The sequence below is a fragment of the Lineus longissimus genome, chromosome 19 (genome assembly GCF_910592395.1).
Source record: "Lineus longissimus chromosome 19, tnLinLong1.2, whole genome shotgun sequence".
Classification (NCBI taxonomy): domain Eukaryota; kingdom Metazoa; phylum Nemertea; class Pilidiophora; order Heteronemertea; family Lineidae; genus Lineus; species Lineus longissimus.
Window position 1 is genome coordinate 7,129,350 of NC_088326.1, and position 19,512 is coordinate 7,148,861.

The window sequence follows — 19,512 nt, forward strand, 5'->3', positions numbered from 1 at the left end:
GGCCAAATTTTCAAGAACTAATTTCTGAAAGTAGTCCCTAAAGACCTTATGACTACCTGAAACGAACAAGTGATAATATCGCCTACCAGACTACTTTTTAAGCAGAAAATTGGGTACTTGAGTGTCATTGAGCTCCAAGATTATTGCACTTGGCGTAAACAACATGCCGCCATTTTGTCTCCGCTTCGGTATTTCGTACGCCGCTTATAATGCGCCTTCTCAATTAAAACCAACATAATAAGGCCTTACATCGTTGATTGAATAGGAACACCACACAAAACACAATAAAGTGGGGGTACAATCGATTACGAAGCTGAAGTGAACAGTGATTTATTCCTGGAGCTGCTGCTTTGTGTAGCTGCCATGTTTTGAGAACTGGCAAATAGGAGACTTCATTGATGGCTGACGTCATCGGGCGGGAATTTGAATCGGCAGAAATAATTAAAAGGCAGGTAGCGCCCTCTCCTGTTAAAATTTTGAACTTTTTCTCAATAAAAAAGATTTTCAAGAATTTTATCTTAATATTAGAGCATATTTCGACTAATTCTGCTGCTCCTAGGCCGATATAGGTCAGTTTCCTTCATGCACTCTCGCTCGCAGGAAGTAGGTCGAATGGCGACAAATTTTGTTTTGAAAGTAGAGTTTGACCAGAAGTATCCAGAAATGCAAAATTGAAGTCTCTAGGTCTTACGGTTACAAAATGTGCACCATGGGTTTAACGGACGGATGGATGGATGGACAGACGGACGCCACTGAACAACTTATTTGACAAGCTCGGCTGACTTAGTCAGCTGAGCTAAAAAGTGGAGTTAGTCGTATTGTTTTCCGCGTGCACATGTTACTGACGTTGGAATAAGTGAATCGTTATTTGTGGGAGAAGCTGAGAGATCTTTTACTGGCCAATTAAGACGGGTTTACATGTGTCTTAGCTATTCAGTGACTATTGAAAATAAACAGCGCATTTACATTTTGTAAAACCTTCTGTCATTGGCCAAAATTTCAAATGAATGGGATGTACCTGTGGAATTACGTGTGATTACGCTACGGTATCTTGAAAAGAGTATTTATCCTCGGCTTGCGATTAGAGAGAAATGTTGAAAAATATGATACAAGAACAATTGAAGCAAGGAATGCACAGTATAGAATATGATGTACTGAGTAACTAGGTAGCAGTTTGTATTCATTTTTGAGACAATAACATAGTTACAAGACAGCCCTATAGTCGGATTCATAAGTAAATGTCACTGCCCTTTTGGGCCGCTGCGCAAAAACTACTGGGCCGATTTCTTCAAAGTTTGGTTTTTCTTGAATCTAATTTCGGGACCCAAGAGGATTTTCATATTTCAGTAACCATGGTTACGAAATAATTTTTTTTGTATGTATTGGTATACATTGACGTAGTGTATTGATTTTGACATTTTCTCCTCTGTACTGCTTATTTCTGGATGCATTTTGCTAAAATGTTCAGGTTAATTTTTTTTCGTGTGTATCTTTAAAGCTGCCAAGTTTCATTTAGAACTATCCATAATAAAAAAAAATCGGGCCCTCCAGATTCCCCCAAAATGGCCAAAGGGCTCCAAATTTGACAATTTTTTTCTTTATAATTTGCAAATCTCTAACCTGGAAATTGTGTTGGGTCCCGAAATTAGATTCAAGAAAAACCAAACTTTGAAGAAATCGGCCCAATAGTTTTTGCACAGCGACCCAAAGGCCAGTCACTGAGTCAGTGACATTTACTTATGAATCCAACTATAGGCCTAACTATAAAAGCACTGATGACAGCTACGCTACACTTTCATCATTATCATCATCTACTTTAGTCAACCAGCTCAGATGACCTTTCTTGGGGCAGTGATCGGTAACGGTGAACTCCTTCCGACCCAACAGGCAAATGTTTACATTCGTGTCTCCGTGTATCATGGATTCATGTGTATACTAACACCGTTGTTGTGTTAACACACTGACTGACTCTGACTGTGTACATTTCTACAGCGACGAAAGACGATCACAAAAATGGTTCTTTTTAAGCACTCGTGACATGTTTACAAAAATTAAAGCAAGTGTTTTTAGTAGAGGTTTACCTAATGAGTAGCGTCTGAGTGATTATAAACAATTAACTTGTGTTTAAAAGCCCACATTGTAACGAAAGGTTCCGGCTTGACGCTAATTTCCACTGACGGTAGCCGCCATTTTGCCATACTCTCGAAACTTAGGGATCGTCAAATGCAATGGAAATCACATAATTTCTGACACACACTGCTACAATTCATCATTTTATTGTTCTTTCACAGTATTATTACGCCACCCCGATTCGCTAGGCAGCTTGTACCAACTGGCTCTGCATTGACTATCCCCATTCCAAGCCGAAGAACAGTGTGACAAGTTTCTCATTTTACCTTCCAATCACAGTCAAAATTTTCTAAAACAACCGGCAATGAGGACAAACTAATAATCTCAAACCAATCACAGGAATGTAATCAACACATACGACCTCATCCGAAGAGCGGATGATTAAGTTTTAGCATTGATTCAAGGTGATTTAATTCCTTCTTTGTCTCGCTTCAAAATTCATAAAATGGCTGTCTTCCATACTTGTATTATGCAGATCTAGTGGCGCAGTACAATACTGCGCATCTGGGATACCCCGACGGATTGCCTCGAACCGCGAAATTCAAAACTGCTGGCAATGTGCCAACTGACATTTTTGCACAATACCGCCACCTAGTGATATGAAACGAATTTAATCTATTTAATATCGAAACCTCTATATCAGGCCGACCTCTTAAACTTCATTTCAAACTTCAATCTGCTAGAATAAAGAAAATGGGCTTTTTTAACCTTGACCTATTTATACCTGAATAGTAGGTCACACTGACCTAAATCTGTGTCAACATGTAGAGATGCCCAATAGGTGTCTACATATCAAATTTAGAGAGTCTATGACCAATAGCAAAAAAACGTGCCATGATCAAAGAAATTTTAGAGTTCGACCTCTGTGACCTTGAAATGAAGGTCAAATCAAAAACCCGTGTGATATGTGATGTACCTTAATTAGATACACCCACCATAAAATTTTCATCGCTCTAGCTTTAACCATAACCTTCAAAATGACAAAAATTGGTTTTCAAAGAGCACCCCCTATATGGCAGACCAGCAGTCAAATTGCGCTGATTTTCATTCTGAAGGAAGGTCTTGCCTAGGGGTACCCACACACCAAGTATGAACTTTCTGGGTCAAGCGGTTGAGAAACGTGCCACGATTTTGTCAAAAGTTAACGACGGACGACGATGACGGCGACGGACGCCAGACGCCGCGTTATCGTATTAGCTCACCCGACAGGTGAGCTAAAAATCAAGGATTTAGTAAAGAGTACATAGATATACATCCAGATCAAATTTGGTTGCAATCCGATCATTAGTTTCGGAGTAATAGTACCGTGTTTATTTTTCAAGATGGCTGCCTAGCGGCCATATTTGATGTCCGAACGGCCGAAATTTTAGGGGTGGAATAGAGAATCCCCAGATACATGTCCACACTTGTTTAAAACCTTCTAGCTAAAATAGATAGGAAACATGCTACTGTTCAGTGAATCAGCCAACTTTGACCTCTGTGACCTTGAAAAGGAGGTCAAATCAAAAACCCGGCGGATATATGATGCACCTTTGCTAGAAGTACCTACCATATTTTTTTCAAAATTTCCCGACTACTAATAAGGGAGATATTGCATATTTTCACTTTTAACGTTTGGCCCCCTGGTGGCCAAACCATGAAACGAATCGGACCGAAACTTGGTCTCCAAGGTGTCATTACATAAGGGTACATGTGTACCAAGTTTCAACTCAATAGCTCTAACAGTTACGAAACGTGCCCTGCTAACGGACGACGACGACGGACGCCACGGTATGGGATAAGCTCACCTCTGCTAAGAGGTGAGCTAAAAACAAACTGTCATCGCCAGAACTGTTTTTCCAGACACAGGAAGATACACATGACGAGACCAAAAGTGTTTTTTTCTGTTTTAGATCGTACAGACTTCACACTTTCGGCTGGCTTGCGGACTGGCCGCCCCGGCCCATGGTGATCGACGAGACAGATAAACAAGAGGCCCAAGGCCCTGGCGCTCAGCTGAGTTAATATCATTAATATCTTCCCAGTGTTTAGTTCATTATGCATGAAAATGGCATGCTCCATGGTATTTGATATCCTTTTGCATTCACTACGGTACCAATGTTTTTGGTTGACATAATTATGCCACTGTTCATTCCTCAATCCTGACAATAATTCGGGTGAAATCATCGTATGAAAATATTTACCGAAACATGAAGTTTATGCCATGAATGAGGATACTCATTGTCATAGCCTCGTTTACAAGTACGAAGTATTTTCCCGCGAATATTCAAAACTGCTTGGCTCCTTGCCAGTTAAATAACATGTGACTATACACAAAATAGAAAACTTTGATGGAAATTGTAAATCATTTTTTTATCTATCAGGGGAAACAAGCTGATGATGATCAAATAAATCATTCATGAGAAATCATTTTGTTGCTGAAGCTTGCATGACGAAGTTAATGCTAAACCTTTTCTTGTGCTCTACTGCGCCACCGTAGTTTTCTATTTAGACCAGCGTTGACGTCATTTCTGGTGATTCCCTACGTTGTCCAATGAGCACTTTTTAAAATGTGCCAATTTGGTATTGTACAGTTACAATGTATTTTTCAGCGCTGCCAGTTGCCGAACAGAATGCCGTAGCTCCCTCAATTTCCAATCAATTTTTATGGGAGTGACATTATTGTATTGCTTAGAATGTCTACTTTTTACTCATGAAAGAATCGTAGAACTAAAACTTAATAGGCGAACAGAATCATGCCGATTCACTGCACATACTGTGGGAATTCTCCACTTCAAAATACATCGGCGATGTCATCGCGAACAGAGCATGCACTTCCAATATCGTTTTCACAGAAATGTGCCAAATTTTCAAGAACTAATTTCTGAAAGTAGTCCCTAAAGACCTTATGACTACCACTGAAACGAACTAGTGATAATATCGCCTACCAGACTACTTTTTAAGCAGAAAATTGGGTACTTGAGTGTCATTGAGCTCCAAGATTATTGCACATGGCGTAAACAACATGCCGCCATTTTGTCTCCGCTTCGGTATTTTGTACGCCGCTTATAATGCACCTTCTCAATTAAAACCAACATAATAAGGCCTTACATCGTTGATTGAATAGGAACACCACACAAAACACAATAAAGGGGGGGGTACAATCGATTACGAAGCTGAAGTGAACAGTGATTTATTCCTGGAGCTAGGCCCTACTGCTCTTGTTGTGTAGCTGCCATGTTTTGAGAACTGGCAAATAGGAGACTTCATTGATGGCTGACATCATCGGGCGGGAATTTGAATCGGCAGAAATAATTAAAAGGCAGGTAGCGCCCTCTCCTGTTAAAATTTTGAACTTTTTCTCAATAAAATAGATTTTCAAGAATTTTATCTTAATATAAGAGCATATTTCGACTAATTCTGCTGCTCCTAGGCCGATATAGGCCAGTTTCCTTCATGCACTCTCGCTCGCAGGAAATAGGTCGAATGGCGACAAATTTTGTTTTGAAAGTAGAGTTTGACCAGAAGTATCCAGAAATGCAAAATTGAAGTCTCTAGGTCTTACGGTTACAAAATGTGCACCATGGGTTTAACGGATGGACGCATGGATGGATGGATGATTGGATGGACAGACGGACGCCACTAAACAACTTATTTGACAAGCTCGGCGGACTTAGTCAGCTGAGCTAAAAAATACCAACTCACTTTTCAAGTTGTGGGTTGTTCTCGAGATGACCACGGATGGCCTTTCTCATCATCGTGTTCTTGCCAAACAGAATGACTCCAGCATCTTCACTCCGGAGGGCAGCACGAATGCTCTGCATCTGCTTGGAGCCAACATTGTCAGCACTAACGAGGAGGCATCTGGGGTACTCATCCAGAAGTTTCTGAAAAGAATTTGAAAAGGACAATTAAATGTCAAGAAAAGGTTGCATTTCTAGTAATTCTTTTGAATGAAATGGCCAGGGCCATTGTGCTCACCTCATGTGGAGGAAATATGGATAAAGAGCATGGTATTGTGTCATGTAGTGTTAGGTTTGATGTAGGTCCAAGCAATTACAATTTCCCCAAAATGGCCAATTTACATAACATTCGACCTCTGTGACCTTGAAAAGTAGGTCAAATCAAAGAAGACCCGGGTGACACATTGAATGGTTGTTAGAATTAGATGTACCTATGATATAAAATTGGTGCCAATCGGGCAAGTCATTACTAGGAATAATGGCATTTTGAAGAATTTAGGATTTGGCCCCCTCCCTGGAGGCCAAACGGCAAATCAGATCGCACCAAACTTCGGTACCTGAGATCACCTGACCAAGGGGTACATGTGTACTTAATTTGTGATCAATAGTCATTGCAGTTAAGAAACGTGCCATAGTTACGGCCTGACGGCGAATTTACGCCATTTGACCTCTGTGACCTTGACAAGAAGGTCAAATTAAAAACCTGTGTGACATATACTGTATGGTGGTTAGATGTACCCATGATATCAAATTGGTGGCAATCGGGCAAGAGATTAAGGAATAATCATTTTTTTAAGGTTTTTGGATTTTGCCCCCTGGTGGTCAAGTGGTGAATCATATTGGACCAAACTTCGGTCCCTGAGATCACCTGACTAAGGGGTAAATGTGTACCAAATTTGGTATCAATAGTCATTGCAGTTTAGAAACGTGCCATCGTTACATCCTAACGGCCAATTTACACCATTTGACCTCTGTGACCTTGAAAAGGAGGTCAAATCAAAAACCCGGAGGATATATGATGCACATTTGCTAGAAGTACCTACCATATTTTTTTCAAAATTTCCCGACTACTATTAAGGGAGATATTGCATATTTTCACTTTTAACGTTTGGCCCCCTGATGGCCAAACCATGAAACGAATCGGACCGAAACTTGGTCTCCAAGGTGTCATTACATAAGGGTACATGTGTACCAAGTTTCAACTCAATAGCTCTAACAGTTACGAAACGCGCCCTGCTAACGGACGACGGACGACGACGACGGATGCCACGGTATGGGATAAGCTCACCTCTGCTAAGAGGTGAGCTAAAAACTTGAGAGAGGGGCATCTACAAACCAACTTTTCGCTTTCTGGGCTCAACCCCTTGTCTGCAAAGTGAACCATTGTTGTCACATGCGGACAAGATGTGATGACATAAGCTCAGAGGTGTGAGCTAAAACCGACCCTAAAGCTGTGTTCTCACTGGGCCTTTAAAACGTCTTGAAAGCGTTTTAAGTCTTTAAAACGGTTTAGGGTGCCACACTACAGGGTCCTTAAAACGTTTTGAAACCGTTTTAACGAGAACGGTTCATGATGCGCTTTCAAGTCGTCTTGAAACCGTTTCAGCTAAAACGGTTCTGTGGCATTTTGAATGTGGTGCTATCAATGCGTTGTACGCATGCGCATTAGTGATTTTTACTTTACTTCCATTCTGAAGCCTGGATGCTGCGTGGTCTGACATTTCATTTATTTTGTGCTTGCTTCGCTTAAAATGGCTGGGAGAGGTAATGTGTGGGCCAGGACTGAAGTTCTTGCCCTCCTGGGCCTGTGGAGGGACGAGGACGTAGAGGGGCAGATGCAAAACGTTCATAGAAATACTCCTATTTACGCCAGGCTGGCTGAGCTCATGTGTGATCAGGGGTGGCAGGGCACTCCTGAACAGTGTCGCCGCAAGATTAAGGCCCTAAAGCATGATTATAACAAAACGAAAGCAAATTTGCAACGTTCACGGAACATTTTGGCGAATGAGGAGTTTGCTATACTGGACTTACAACAATCAAAACGACTTCAGTGTGACCCGCTCAGAACGTTTTGAAGACGCTTTGAGAACGCTTTTAAAATCTAGTGTGGCCTGTGCGTTTTTGCTAAAACGTTTTCCGTCGGACGTTTTACGGAGAACGACTTCAGATCGGATTCAGTGAGAACACAGCTTCAATGTGAAAGATGACAGGGGCCATTTTGGCTAGAAATTGAAATCCAAAAGAAATTATAGAACTCCTTCAAAATGAATTATGAAGTATAAACGTGGAAGGCCATTTTCTGGAAAATTTTACTTTGTTATGAAAAAATTCTGATAGATTTAATAGTTCCACCGCTGGTGCCTATCTGCCTATGGTCTGGTCAACCCTCGATATTACCTCTTCCAGATAGGGTCCCTAAAACAGACTTTTTAAATGCGACACATGACCAAGTGATGTAATGATACATATATTACATATTCCTGATATAAGCTGAAAATAACCTGAAAACTTAATTTCACTCACAATGATTCTCATGAAGTAGTTGGACTTCCAGGTGGCTCTGTCTTCCTTGACCATCTTTGTGAATCAGGGATGTTATGTTTTTTAAAGACAAATAGCCGTTTCTGAAATGAAGAATACATCTGATAGAATGGATTCGACCAAGAAATCAGCTACAAAATAAGGACTATGTATCACTTGTACCAAGAGAAAATCAAGGAGGGATATTCTTTGCTTAGGGAAGCAAGGTCATCTTCAGTGAATCACAAATAACTTGGAACTCAAAACTCAAATCATGGCTGCTTTATGACGAAGTTTATATCAGTTTCTGTTGAATTGTTGATTAACATACTTGATTACCAAATAAACCTGCATCGTCTGCTTTTGCATTGCCATTAGTTTTTTAAAAAGACAGGTTTTCAACAGTTTAAATGAGTTAGTCTAGTGGCAGTCGGTCTACTCTCTAGTTAATCTCGGACTCTGCTCTGGACATGGGACATCGCATTCTCGCACCGATTTCTGGATATCATTATCATGAATATACTCAGACCCTAGCTATAATAGGTTGCTTTTTCAATTTTTGAAAATGTGTCCCAACATCAGAATGTTACTAATACTGTGTTAGTATTGTTATACTGTGCACAACGACTTCTATGCATGCATACTGTATCATGTATGGCAAGCACCACCAGAAAGTAAATGTCCACAGTTTTAAAAAATATCACAGAGATAAAATAAGATTTACGGTTTTTAGAGTATGGTATATTTAGTTGGTCATTATATCTGTTGTATCTGGATGCACCTAATACCACCCCATTATGCAACAGACTTCAAAAAAACTTTCTTTTTTTTCCATTTCATTTGCCTTTTATAAGTTGTATTAGTTATTTAAAAATTCACATAAGCCCATGAACTCTGCTTTATGACCATCAATTCTTAGCACTTGCAATTCCAGAGAATGTGTTAAATAGTGAGAAATGCACAATCCTTCATGTATGAGCTCGAGTTGACCAAGGGAGTTGAATTACAGTGAAATTAACTCACATCAGATGTCCTATTGTGAACACGACTATATTCAATGGATTTCTAAGTAAACACCCTACTTTTGAGTGCCCATCCAAAATTTAAATCTGGTTGAATCATTGGCATGTTAGGTTTGTTTGGGAGTCAGTTGCTCATTCATGGCCTTATTCATAAAGACCCTGACTGACTGCATCGCAGAACATTAGGGGATTTCTCAAAGGTCGGGTCAACAGCTGTCCGACATAAACAATAACCTGCAGCGAGCTAAAATTAATCTTCAAAATGAAGAATTTAGCAGGAATTTCCTAATGAAAGTGAAAAAACCTTTGTTACATCATATGTCACAGACATATTGTAATGAAATGGCCAGGGCCATTGTGCTCACCTGTCGATATGAAAGGGAGAGTATGAGGAAGAACTTGTCATTGTAAGGGGTTAATCATGCAATAGTTGTGGGATGGTGTGGTTTGTCTTGAAAAAGTGGAGTTAGTCGTATTGTTTTCCGCATGCACATGTTACTGACGTTAGAATAAGTGAATCGTTATTTGTGGGAGAAGCTGAGATGTTTTCTGGCCAATTAAGACGGGTTTACATGTGTCTTAGCTATTCAGTGACTATTGAAAATAAACAGCGCATTTACATTTTGTAAAACCTGCTGTCATTGGCCGAAATTTCAAATGAATGGGATGTACCTGTGGAATTGTGTGTGATTACGCTATCTTGAAAGGAGTATTTATCCTCGGCTTGCGATTAGAGAGAAATGTTGAAAAATATGATACAAGAACAATTGAACTAAGGAATGCACAGTATAGAATATGACGTACTAAGTAACTAGGTAGCAGTTTGTATTCATTTTTGAGACAATAACATAGTTACAAGACCCTATAGTCGGATTCATAAGTAAATGTCACTGCCCTTTTGGGCCGCTGCGCAAAAACTACTGGGCCGATTTCTTCAAAGTTTGGTTTTTCTTGAATCTAATTTCGGGACCCAAGAGGATTTTCATATTTCAGTAACCATGGTTACGAAATAATTTTTTGCATGTATTGGTATACATTGACGTAGTGTATTGATTTTGACATTTTCTCCTCTGTACTGCTTATTTCTGGATGCATTTTGCTGAAATGTTCAGGTTAATTTTTTTTCTTGTGTATCTTTAAAGCTGCCAAATTTCATTTAGAACTATCCATCCAAAAAAATCGGGCCCTCCAGATTCCCCCAAAATGGCCAAAGGGCTCCAAAGTTGACAATTTTTTTCTTTATAATTTGCAAATCTCTAACCTGGAAATTGTGTTGGGTCCCGAAATTAGATTCAAGAAAAACCAAAATTTGAAGAAATCGGCCCAATAGTTTTTGCACAGCAACCCAAAAGGGCAGTCAGTGACATTTACTTATGAATCCAACTATAGGCCTAACTATAAAAGCACTGATGACAGCAGTGCTACATTTTCATCATCTACTTTAGTCAACCAGCTCAGATGACCTTTCTTGGGGCAGTGATCGGTAACGGTGAACTCCTTCCGACCCAACAGGCAAATGTTTACATTCGTGTCTCCGTGTATCATGGATTCATGTGTATACTAACACCGTTGTTGTGTTGACACACTGACTGACTCTGACTGTGTACATTTCTACAGCGACGAAAAACGATCACAAAATGGTTCTTTTTAAGCACTCGTGACATGTTTACAAAAATCAAAGCAAGTGTTTTTAGTAGAGGTTTACCTGATGAGTAGCGTCTGGGTGATTATAAACCATTAACTTGTGTTTAAAAGCCCACATTGTAAAGAAAGGTTCCGGCTTGACGCTAATCTCCAATGACGGCAGCTGCCATTTTGCCATACTCTCGAAACTTTGGGATCGTCAAATGCAATGGAAATCACATAATTTCTGACACACACTGCTACAATTCATCATTTTATTGTTCTTTCACAGTATTATTACGCCACCCCGATTCGCAAGGCAGCTTGTACCAACTGGCTCTGCATTGACTATCCCCATTCCAAGCCGAAGAACAGTGTGACAAGTTTCTCATTTTACCTTCCAATCACAGTCAAAATTTTCTGAAACAACCGGCAATGAGGACAAACTAATCATCTCAAACCAATCACAAGAATGTAATCAACACATACGACCTCATCCGAAGAGCGGATGATTAAGTTTTTGCATTGATTCAAGGTGATTTAATTCCTTCTTCGTCTCGCTTCAAATTCATAAAATGGCTGTCTTCCATACTTAGTTGTAGTATGCAGATCTAGTGGCGCAGTACAACACTGCGCATCTGGGATACCCCGACGGATTGCCTCGAACCGCGAAATTTAAAACTGCTGGTAATGTGCCAACTGACATTTTTGCACAATATCGCCACCTAGTGATATGAAAAGAAATTAATATATTTAATATGGAAACCCCCATATCAGGCCGACCTCTAAAACTTCATTTCAAACTTCAATCTGCTAGAATAAAGAAAATGGGCTTTTTTAACCTTGACCTACTTATACCTGAATAGCAGGTCACATTATGTATGAAATGGCCAGGGCCATTGTGCTCACCTCATGTGGAGGAAAGATGGATAAAGAGCATGGTATTGTGTCATGTAGTGTTAGGTTTGATGTAGGTCCAAGCAATTACAATTTCCCCAAAATGGCCAATTTACAGTACATTCGACCTCTGTGACCTTGAAAAGTAGGTCAAATCAAAGAAGACCCGGGTGACACATTGAATGGTTGTTAGAATTAGATGTACCTATGATATAAAATTGGTGCCAATCGGGCAAGTAATTACTAGGAATAATGGCATTTTGAAGAATTTAGGATTTGGCCCCCTCCCTGGAGGCCAAACGGCAAATCAGATCGCACCAAACTTCGGTACCTGAGATCACCTGACCAAGGGGTACATGTGTACTTAATTTGTGATCAATAGTCATTGCAGTTAAGAAACGTGCCATAGTTACGGCCTGACGGCCAATTTACGCCATTTGACCTCTGTGACCTTGACAAGAAGGTCAAATTAAAAACCTGTGTGACATATACTGTATGGTGGTTAGATGTACCCATGATATCAAATTGGTGGCAATCGAGCAAGAAGTTAAGGAATAATCACATTTTTAAGGTTTTTGGATTTTGCCCCCTGGTGGTCAAGTGGTGAATCATATTGGACCAAACTTCGGTCCCTGAGTTCACCTGACTAAGGGGTAAATGTGTACCAAATTTGGTATCAATAGTCATTGCAGTTTAGAAACGTGCCATCGTTACATCCTAACGGCCAATTTACACCATTTGACCTCTGTGACCTTGAAAAGGAGGTCAAATCAAAAACCCGGAGGATATATGATGCACCTTTGCTAGAAGTACCTACCATATTTTTTTCAAAATTTCCCGACTACTATTAAGGGAGATATTGCATATTTTCACTTTTAACGTTTGGCCCCCTGGTGGCCAAACCATGAAACGAATCGGACCGAAACTTGGTCTTCAAGGTGTCATTACATAAGGGTACATGTGTACCAAGTTTCAACTCAATAGCTCTAACAGTTACGAAACGTGCCCTGCTAACGGACGACGGACGACGACGACGACGACGACGGACGACGGACGCCACGGTATGGGATAAGCTCACCTCTGCTAAGAGGTGAGCTAAAAATGTCAGGGCGAGAATCATGCAGTAGTTCTGCATGGTATAATGGTTATGGTAGGCAAAAATAGACTCTGACATGATGGGTTGCTTTTGACTTCATTGATGATTTTTTAAACTTTGCCCCTGGTGGCACCATTATTTATTGAATCCAGACTGTAGCTGGGAAGGACTCGCCTGGAGGCACCTTTGTACAAGTTTAGAATGATCAGGTCACGATCACATAGTAAGAAAACGTGCCATGTATGTTGAAATTTTCAAATTTGACCTCTTTGATCTTGAAAAGTACGTCAAATCAAAAACCCAGGTATAAAGTCATGTATCCTTACTAGATGTACCTATGATGAATATTTGAAAATCATCCAATTTATAGCACTTTTTGTGTTTCAGGTTTTGGGCCCCTGGTGGCCAATCCAAAAATCAAATCACATGTAAACTTACCCTCTTAGGTCACTTGACTTAGGGGTACATATGTACAAGATTTCCAGTCGGCAACACCAGCAGTGATGAAACGTGCTGCTATTACCTAACAGCCATGCCAATAGTGAACTTTGACCTCTGTGACCTTGAAAAGTAGGTCAAATCAAAAACCTGAGTAATATAATTATTCATGATTCTAGCGAGCAGCGTTCATAAAATACAGTGGAACGTCCTTTAGCGGACACCTCTCTAATAAGGACAACCTCTCTATTAAGGACACTAGTTTTGGTCCCAAATTGGTAGTTTCCTTTCAATTTTACCTCTCTAATTAGGACACATCTCTATAAAGGACAGCACTTGTCAGTCCCTAAGGTGTCCTTTATAGAGAGGTTCTACTGTATAGCCAATAATAGGTTTTCATAGAGCGCCCCTACTCGAGAATCCTGCGGGAGAGAACATATGCCGTGTTCACACTAGCGTTTTATTTCACACTAAAGGCTACAAAAGCCTTAATTCGGAATAAGAGGTCACACTAGAAGCCAGTTAGTCCGGATTGAATGCGAATTAACAAGTACGGTTCTTAATCCGTGCTAGCTAGTGCGCTCCAGCTTATTCCGCATTAACATTGGCAGTGTGAACAGTTTAATTCGGATCAGCGCAGTCGCTACCTGTTCACCCATGCGCAGTGGTTATTGGCCTACTTCCTTCCGTTTTATTCTGTCATGCACATGTGTTTATCACGCTGTCATTCCTGCATTTTTCCAAGTGATTTTCATTGTTGTTTTAATGGCTGCCAATCTAAAAGAAGTCCTGCTTGGTCACGCGATGAGCGACTGGCCTTGTTAAGGATATGGAGAGATGAAGATATTGAGGGCCAATTGCAGGGGAATCACCGCAATTCCCATGTATACAGCCGGATCGCCAAGCTTCTGAAACTAGAAGGCTACGATCGTACGACTGACCAGTGTCGTAACAAACTAAAATCAATGAAGGGAGATTGGGTCAAGGCCCGTAACAACTTGGGTCGATCAGGTACCTCAGGACGGAACGGCTTTGGGGACGAAGAACTTGAAATTTTGGATGAAGTCCTCGGGACCCGACCGATCCACAATCCTCGCCACATCGTGGATACAATGTTTGATCGGCCCGGGGCTGAACAACATGATGGCGATGGCCGCGATCTAGTCCGGATTGTGTCTGAACGCAGTTAGTGCGGACTGAGATTCGAATTAACCCAGTGTAAACTCATCATTTTTATCCCGCACTAACTAGTCCGAATTCCGGAGTGCGCACTACGGAATTCGGTTTAAATACGCATCAGGTGTGAACGTAGCAATAGGCACACCAACGGTGGCAAGCGCCAGTTCTGTTGCCAATTTTACCCCATTTTCATATTTCGCTCCTCATTGTATGCACGTGGTAAGATTTAAATGAAAGTGATTGTTCATAGGCATAGCAATGAATATCAATAATTTAACTTGCTTGTGGCGGAGTCTTTCAAATAAATTTATTGTGATATGTCATGATGTATACCAGTGTTTGTTATCATGTCATAATAATCGTTACGACAGAAGCCAAATGATCTGACGATCCTGATTGGTCAACTAGAGCTGGTGTATAACTGTGGGCGGGTCTTTAAATGAATTGGTCAATCACCGGTCATGTCAGTGGTGCAGAAGTCCTGTTCTCTCCTGCGGGATTCTAGAGTAAATGGCAGACAAGCAGTCAAATTGCGCTAATTTTCATTTTGAAAGAAGGTCTTGCCTAGGGGTACCCACACACCAAGTGTGAGCCCTCTAGGTCAAGTGGTTAAGAAACGTGCCGCTCTTTTGTCAAAAATTAACGATGGACGCCACGGTATCGTATAAGCTCTCCAGAAAGGCGAGCTAATGCAAAAAAGCCTCCGCCGCCCTGCCCCTGTCCCCGATAAGTGTGACCACAGGATGTCTTGTGGGGGGGGGGGGACGACAAAGGCCCCTCCTTTAGAGAAACGAAGGGGATTGGGGGCCCGTACAGGACAAGTTCCTGTGGGAAAAGTGGTAGAGATGGATCAGATCCTATGTTCAGCCTGACCAAAAAAACAATTGGAACAATTACTGGTGTTCATGCAGGCAAAATAGCTTTCCGAGAAAAATGACCATTGTTCATGTCCGATGCACGGTAAAATAACCATTGCAGGTAATAGCCGGCAGATGCCAATAGCAGAGAAAGTACAAAGTCCAAAAAGTATCAACTGCGCATGTCTGAAGAAGTAACAGTAAAAAGCAGAAATGTACTATTTACCAGTCCACGGTTTTATTTTATTTTCACTCTTTAGCCATGACTTTGGTTTGACATGCGCAGTTCATGATTTTCGGACCCAAATATTTAAAATTTCTACTCTTTCTGCCGACAATGGCCGGACGGAAATCGTACACGCAGGACGGCGTACACACCAGTTTTCTGCACAAGGCCTGGGGTGACACCACAGCGACAACACTTTCATAGAAAATTTCATCCACACTATCCACGCTGTTCTTGTTTGAATACTTTAATAGCGCATTCAACAGTCGAAAGACTAATAAATTGGTCACCAATGAGGAACCTGCATAACTAAATTAAGTAAAACTCCAGACGGCAGCACCAGTACTAAAAGGTACACACTTCCAGTACATTTTCCATTTAAATTAAGTTTTGTTGATTTTCTCACTTAAACTCATCAAAATAGAATTTAGGACCAATTAAGTAGCTGGGTATAGAATAGTTTTTGGAATTTTTGCATGCACTGTCTGCCTGTTGAAGTCGCTCAAATTTCACCATTCCAGGGCAGAGACAAGCCGAGGTTTCAACACTTTATTATTTATTACCATTCAGACATCAACTCACTGTGGTGAGGTATGTCTGGTCTAACATCACTTAAGATTTAATGAAAATCTCCACTAACAAAAAAGTGAGAGCCAAAAAAAGTGAGAGCCAAAAAGAGGTCTGGAATAGACCCACGCGTCCACTGTGGTGTAGTGCCACGAGTGCACAAGCAGGCGAAAGCATGGCGAGCACAGAACAACATCACGACATGGTAATGGTTCAAAATCTGTAAAAGTGGAACATATTTGCTTTTTCGTGCCATAGTTTTTTTCATTAGACGTTACATATCTGAAATCGTAGAGTTTTTTTCACAGGGAAGCCAACAGTAATTCTAAAATAAGGGATTCAAAGAGGGGGCAACAATCCTTCCGTCCATACCTAGCCGAGATTTCAGCGCAAAGAGAGAGGTCACGTGGAAGGTCACAGGGCAATGAATTGCCAATTCGACTTGCAATAGGATATAGTTCTCATAATTTTAGTTCTTAATAGCAATAAATAATGACTTTTAAAGCTGAAATGAATTATCTTTAATTTTTTTTAATTCACTTATTTAATTAAAATGACTTTTCAGGTCAATATGATATTCACAGCGCTGGGCGCGGCGGCGGTATACTAAATTTCGGGTTCCAGCGGTCGGCAACTAACTAGGCAATAAGACCACGGTTTTCGATAAAGGTTCTCTTCCATGCCGTAGATTTTTTCGAGCAATAGGCCCAGGCCTTTCAAAAATTTGAAAAATGGATGACGGAGAAGATAAAATGACCGAGAAAGAAGGAGTATTTCTGAATGAAGAAGACATTGTCGAAGTTATAGATCTGGATGAAGATGAGTCTATCCAAGCCGGTGAGTTAGTGAGTGAGTTAGTGTGTCCGGCATTCGATTCGATCACTCTCTCGGACGTGCCAATTTTTGTTAAAGTACTTTTTTGTGATTCAGTTTCTGTTCATCATGTATACATTACATGTCATGATGTAGATAGATATCTTTGACCGTTAAACTTTAGAATCCCCGATCGGAAATGACGTAGTTTGATCGCATTCATGATTCAACTATAAATCCATTGAATAGTGGTGCTTGGTTAGTCAACCGATGACCTTTTTTTTGGGTGTGATCGGGGATTCTAAACTCGTTCCTCTTTGACTATATACAAAGTTTTTTCCCAAATATTTTGCCGCCCTCATCCGGTGTACATGGTCATGGACTGGTGGACTGGTGGAGGCAACGTAGGCCAGTCTGCACGCTTGCCAGTTAAAACGTCCCCTCTTCAAAACGTCCCCTTACCAAAACGTCCCAGGGTACGGGAAAACGTCCTCGTGTTTTGGCGATCAACGAATTGACAAGATGACGATAAGAACTATGCCAGAGGTTAATTACTTTATGAAGAGGACTGTATATCTATATGGTACAAGCTATCATAAGATACCTACAATTCACTATAGCTGTAAATGCTTCAGCCTAGAGCCAGCGGCTCCGTACTAGTTTTACACACGATTGCGGTGTCTCTTCTCCGGCATCTACAACAGGCTATCCTCCGTCTCGTGTTCGATTGCAGACTTCGGTATTCCAGCCCGGAACGTCAGTAGAAGGGCGTAGTAGATTATATATATATATCAAATTATTTTCCCACCAAGGGGAATATATCAATACAAGTTTTTTCCGCTAAGGGATATATACTAAAATGCTTCTCACAACTCAAAGCGTGCTACAACACAAACAGTCTGTAACATTGACTCAGGCTGACTGAAGCAATCTGACCGCTAGCTAGGACTATATAATGACTTCGACTCAACCGGTTCTGCCCAGATGGCAACAGACTAGTCCTAACTAGCCGGCAGGTCGTAACAATAAACTAGCCAGTAAATTAAGAATACTATACCGCCACGGGTATTCTATAAACGGGGAGGGACGTCAACAGCAAGGCCTCGTCCTTCTCGATCTCTGCAGGGCGGATTCGTCCAAATCGTCAACACGGCTTCTGGCGTAAGCGGAGAGACAGTGATGGAATCACACCCACTGGCTTCTAACTATATAACTATCAAACAGTCACCTGAATTCAACATACACAGATTAAAACGTGGGTTAACACAACATCTTTTTAGTCCCAAAATACAACTGGGTTTTTATATAATGGTTTTCCAGAAAAATCCGTTCGCACGGTCTATAATTATTAAAGTCTATATAACAGGTTCGAGTATGTCCAATAACACCAATGGACTAAAATACTAAACGATAACGATTCATTCTAACCGAGAATCAACAACATTACAGCCCATTCATCGAAAATAGGCCTAAAAGAGTGGAGTGGAAAGTTGCTCAGGTCGACCTGATCTACGCGAGCCTATTCGAAGCACCTGGTCCGCAAAGACCAGAATGCACCTTCAAACATTAATACACCCCCCTTTCAGACCCCTTCTCAAACTATAGAAAACCATGTCAATTAAATGCACAGATAGCTATACATTAGCGAGAGGAAGACACAAACTGGTGATACGTTTACAAACACAGCACGATACACACGGTCAGTGCATCGGCCGTATACAAATGTACGTAAAGCGTGAAAGGCTTCACACCGGTAAAATTATGGCATTTTCCATTCTATCGGTAAAGTACGGCGTGAATCAATCATAAAAACGTTACCACCATTTCAACGCTGCTTCAACCATTTCAACCATCTCGCTACGAACTTCTGGGCGTTGTCATCTATAGAATAGTACAGAACCGGCGGCGATCCTCACTCAATCGCGGACGGAGTCGAAGTGCTGTCTTGAACACACATGCCCATGGGTGTTACCTAAGTCTCGCCAACATCTCGCAAAATCTCGGTAAACAATTTTTTGGCGCGGAAATAATAATACAATAACGGGGTCAAACCGGGTCAAGGGAGAAGTCAGCTGATCGCAATAACAAACGATCACTGATCGTCACAACACCTCGGACCAAAACGTCCCCGCCTTCATTAACAATGGTTAAGGCGTATACCTGTATGGCAAGTGTACTGGGTAGCTGGATAGTACTATAAAATAGGGGAAGGGAGTACACTCACTTAATGACTTATTGTGCTTTAAGCACATGGAAATAGGGTTCGGATAAAGAAGGAATCAACAAAGTGTGTACTGTAAATTCTAAATGCTATCTGACTTCTTTATTGAACAAGGAAGTTACATCGCTCATGTGGACCTGGGAATAATAATGAGATGGCTGGAAGGATCTAAGCTAATCAGAACGAAGTATCAAGATGGGC

General features: G+C 40.9%; 2 protein-coding genes across 3 annotated transcripts in view; one reads left to right on the top strand and one right to left on the bottom strand.

Annotated features, from left to right (window-relative positions):
- Positions 1-16,683, bottom strand: part of LOC135503502 (large ribosomal subunit protein uL10-like) — a 36,357-nt gene extending 19,674 nt beyond the window's left edge. The window contains exons 1-3 of the mRNA XM_064797136.1: positions 16,650-16,683; positions 8,376-8,476; positions 5,815-5,996 (exon numbers count right to left, since the gene is read on the bottom strand). Of these exons, the coding sequence (XP_064653206.1) occupies positions 5,815-5,996; positions 8,376-8,429 (236 nt within the window). The 5' untranslated portion in view covers positions 8,430-8,476; positions 16,650-16,683. The remainder of the gene's footprint in view (positions 1-5,814; positions 5,997-8,375; positions 8,477-16,649) is intronic.
- A 264-nt stretch (positions 16,684-16,947) lies between these two features.
- The window catches only part of LOC135503501 (angio-associated migratory cell protein-like), a 67,414-nt gene continuing 64,849 nt past the window's right edge, over positions 16,948-19,512 (top strand). Inside the window, exon 1 of one of the 2 annotated variants that reach the window (XM_064797134.1) lies at positions 16,948-17,126. In XM_064797134.1, coding sequence (XP_064653204.1) covers positions 17,009-17,126 — 118 coding nt within the window. In that variant the 5' untranslated portion in view covers positions 16,948-17,008. The remainder of the gene's footprint in view (positions 17,127-19,512) is intronic. The other variant, XM_064797135.1, reaches the window with a different exon arrangement.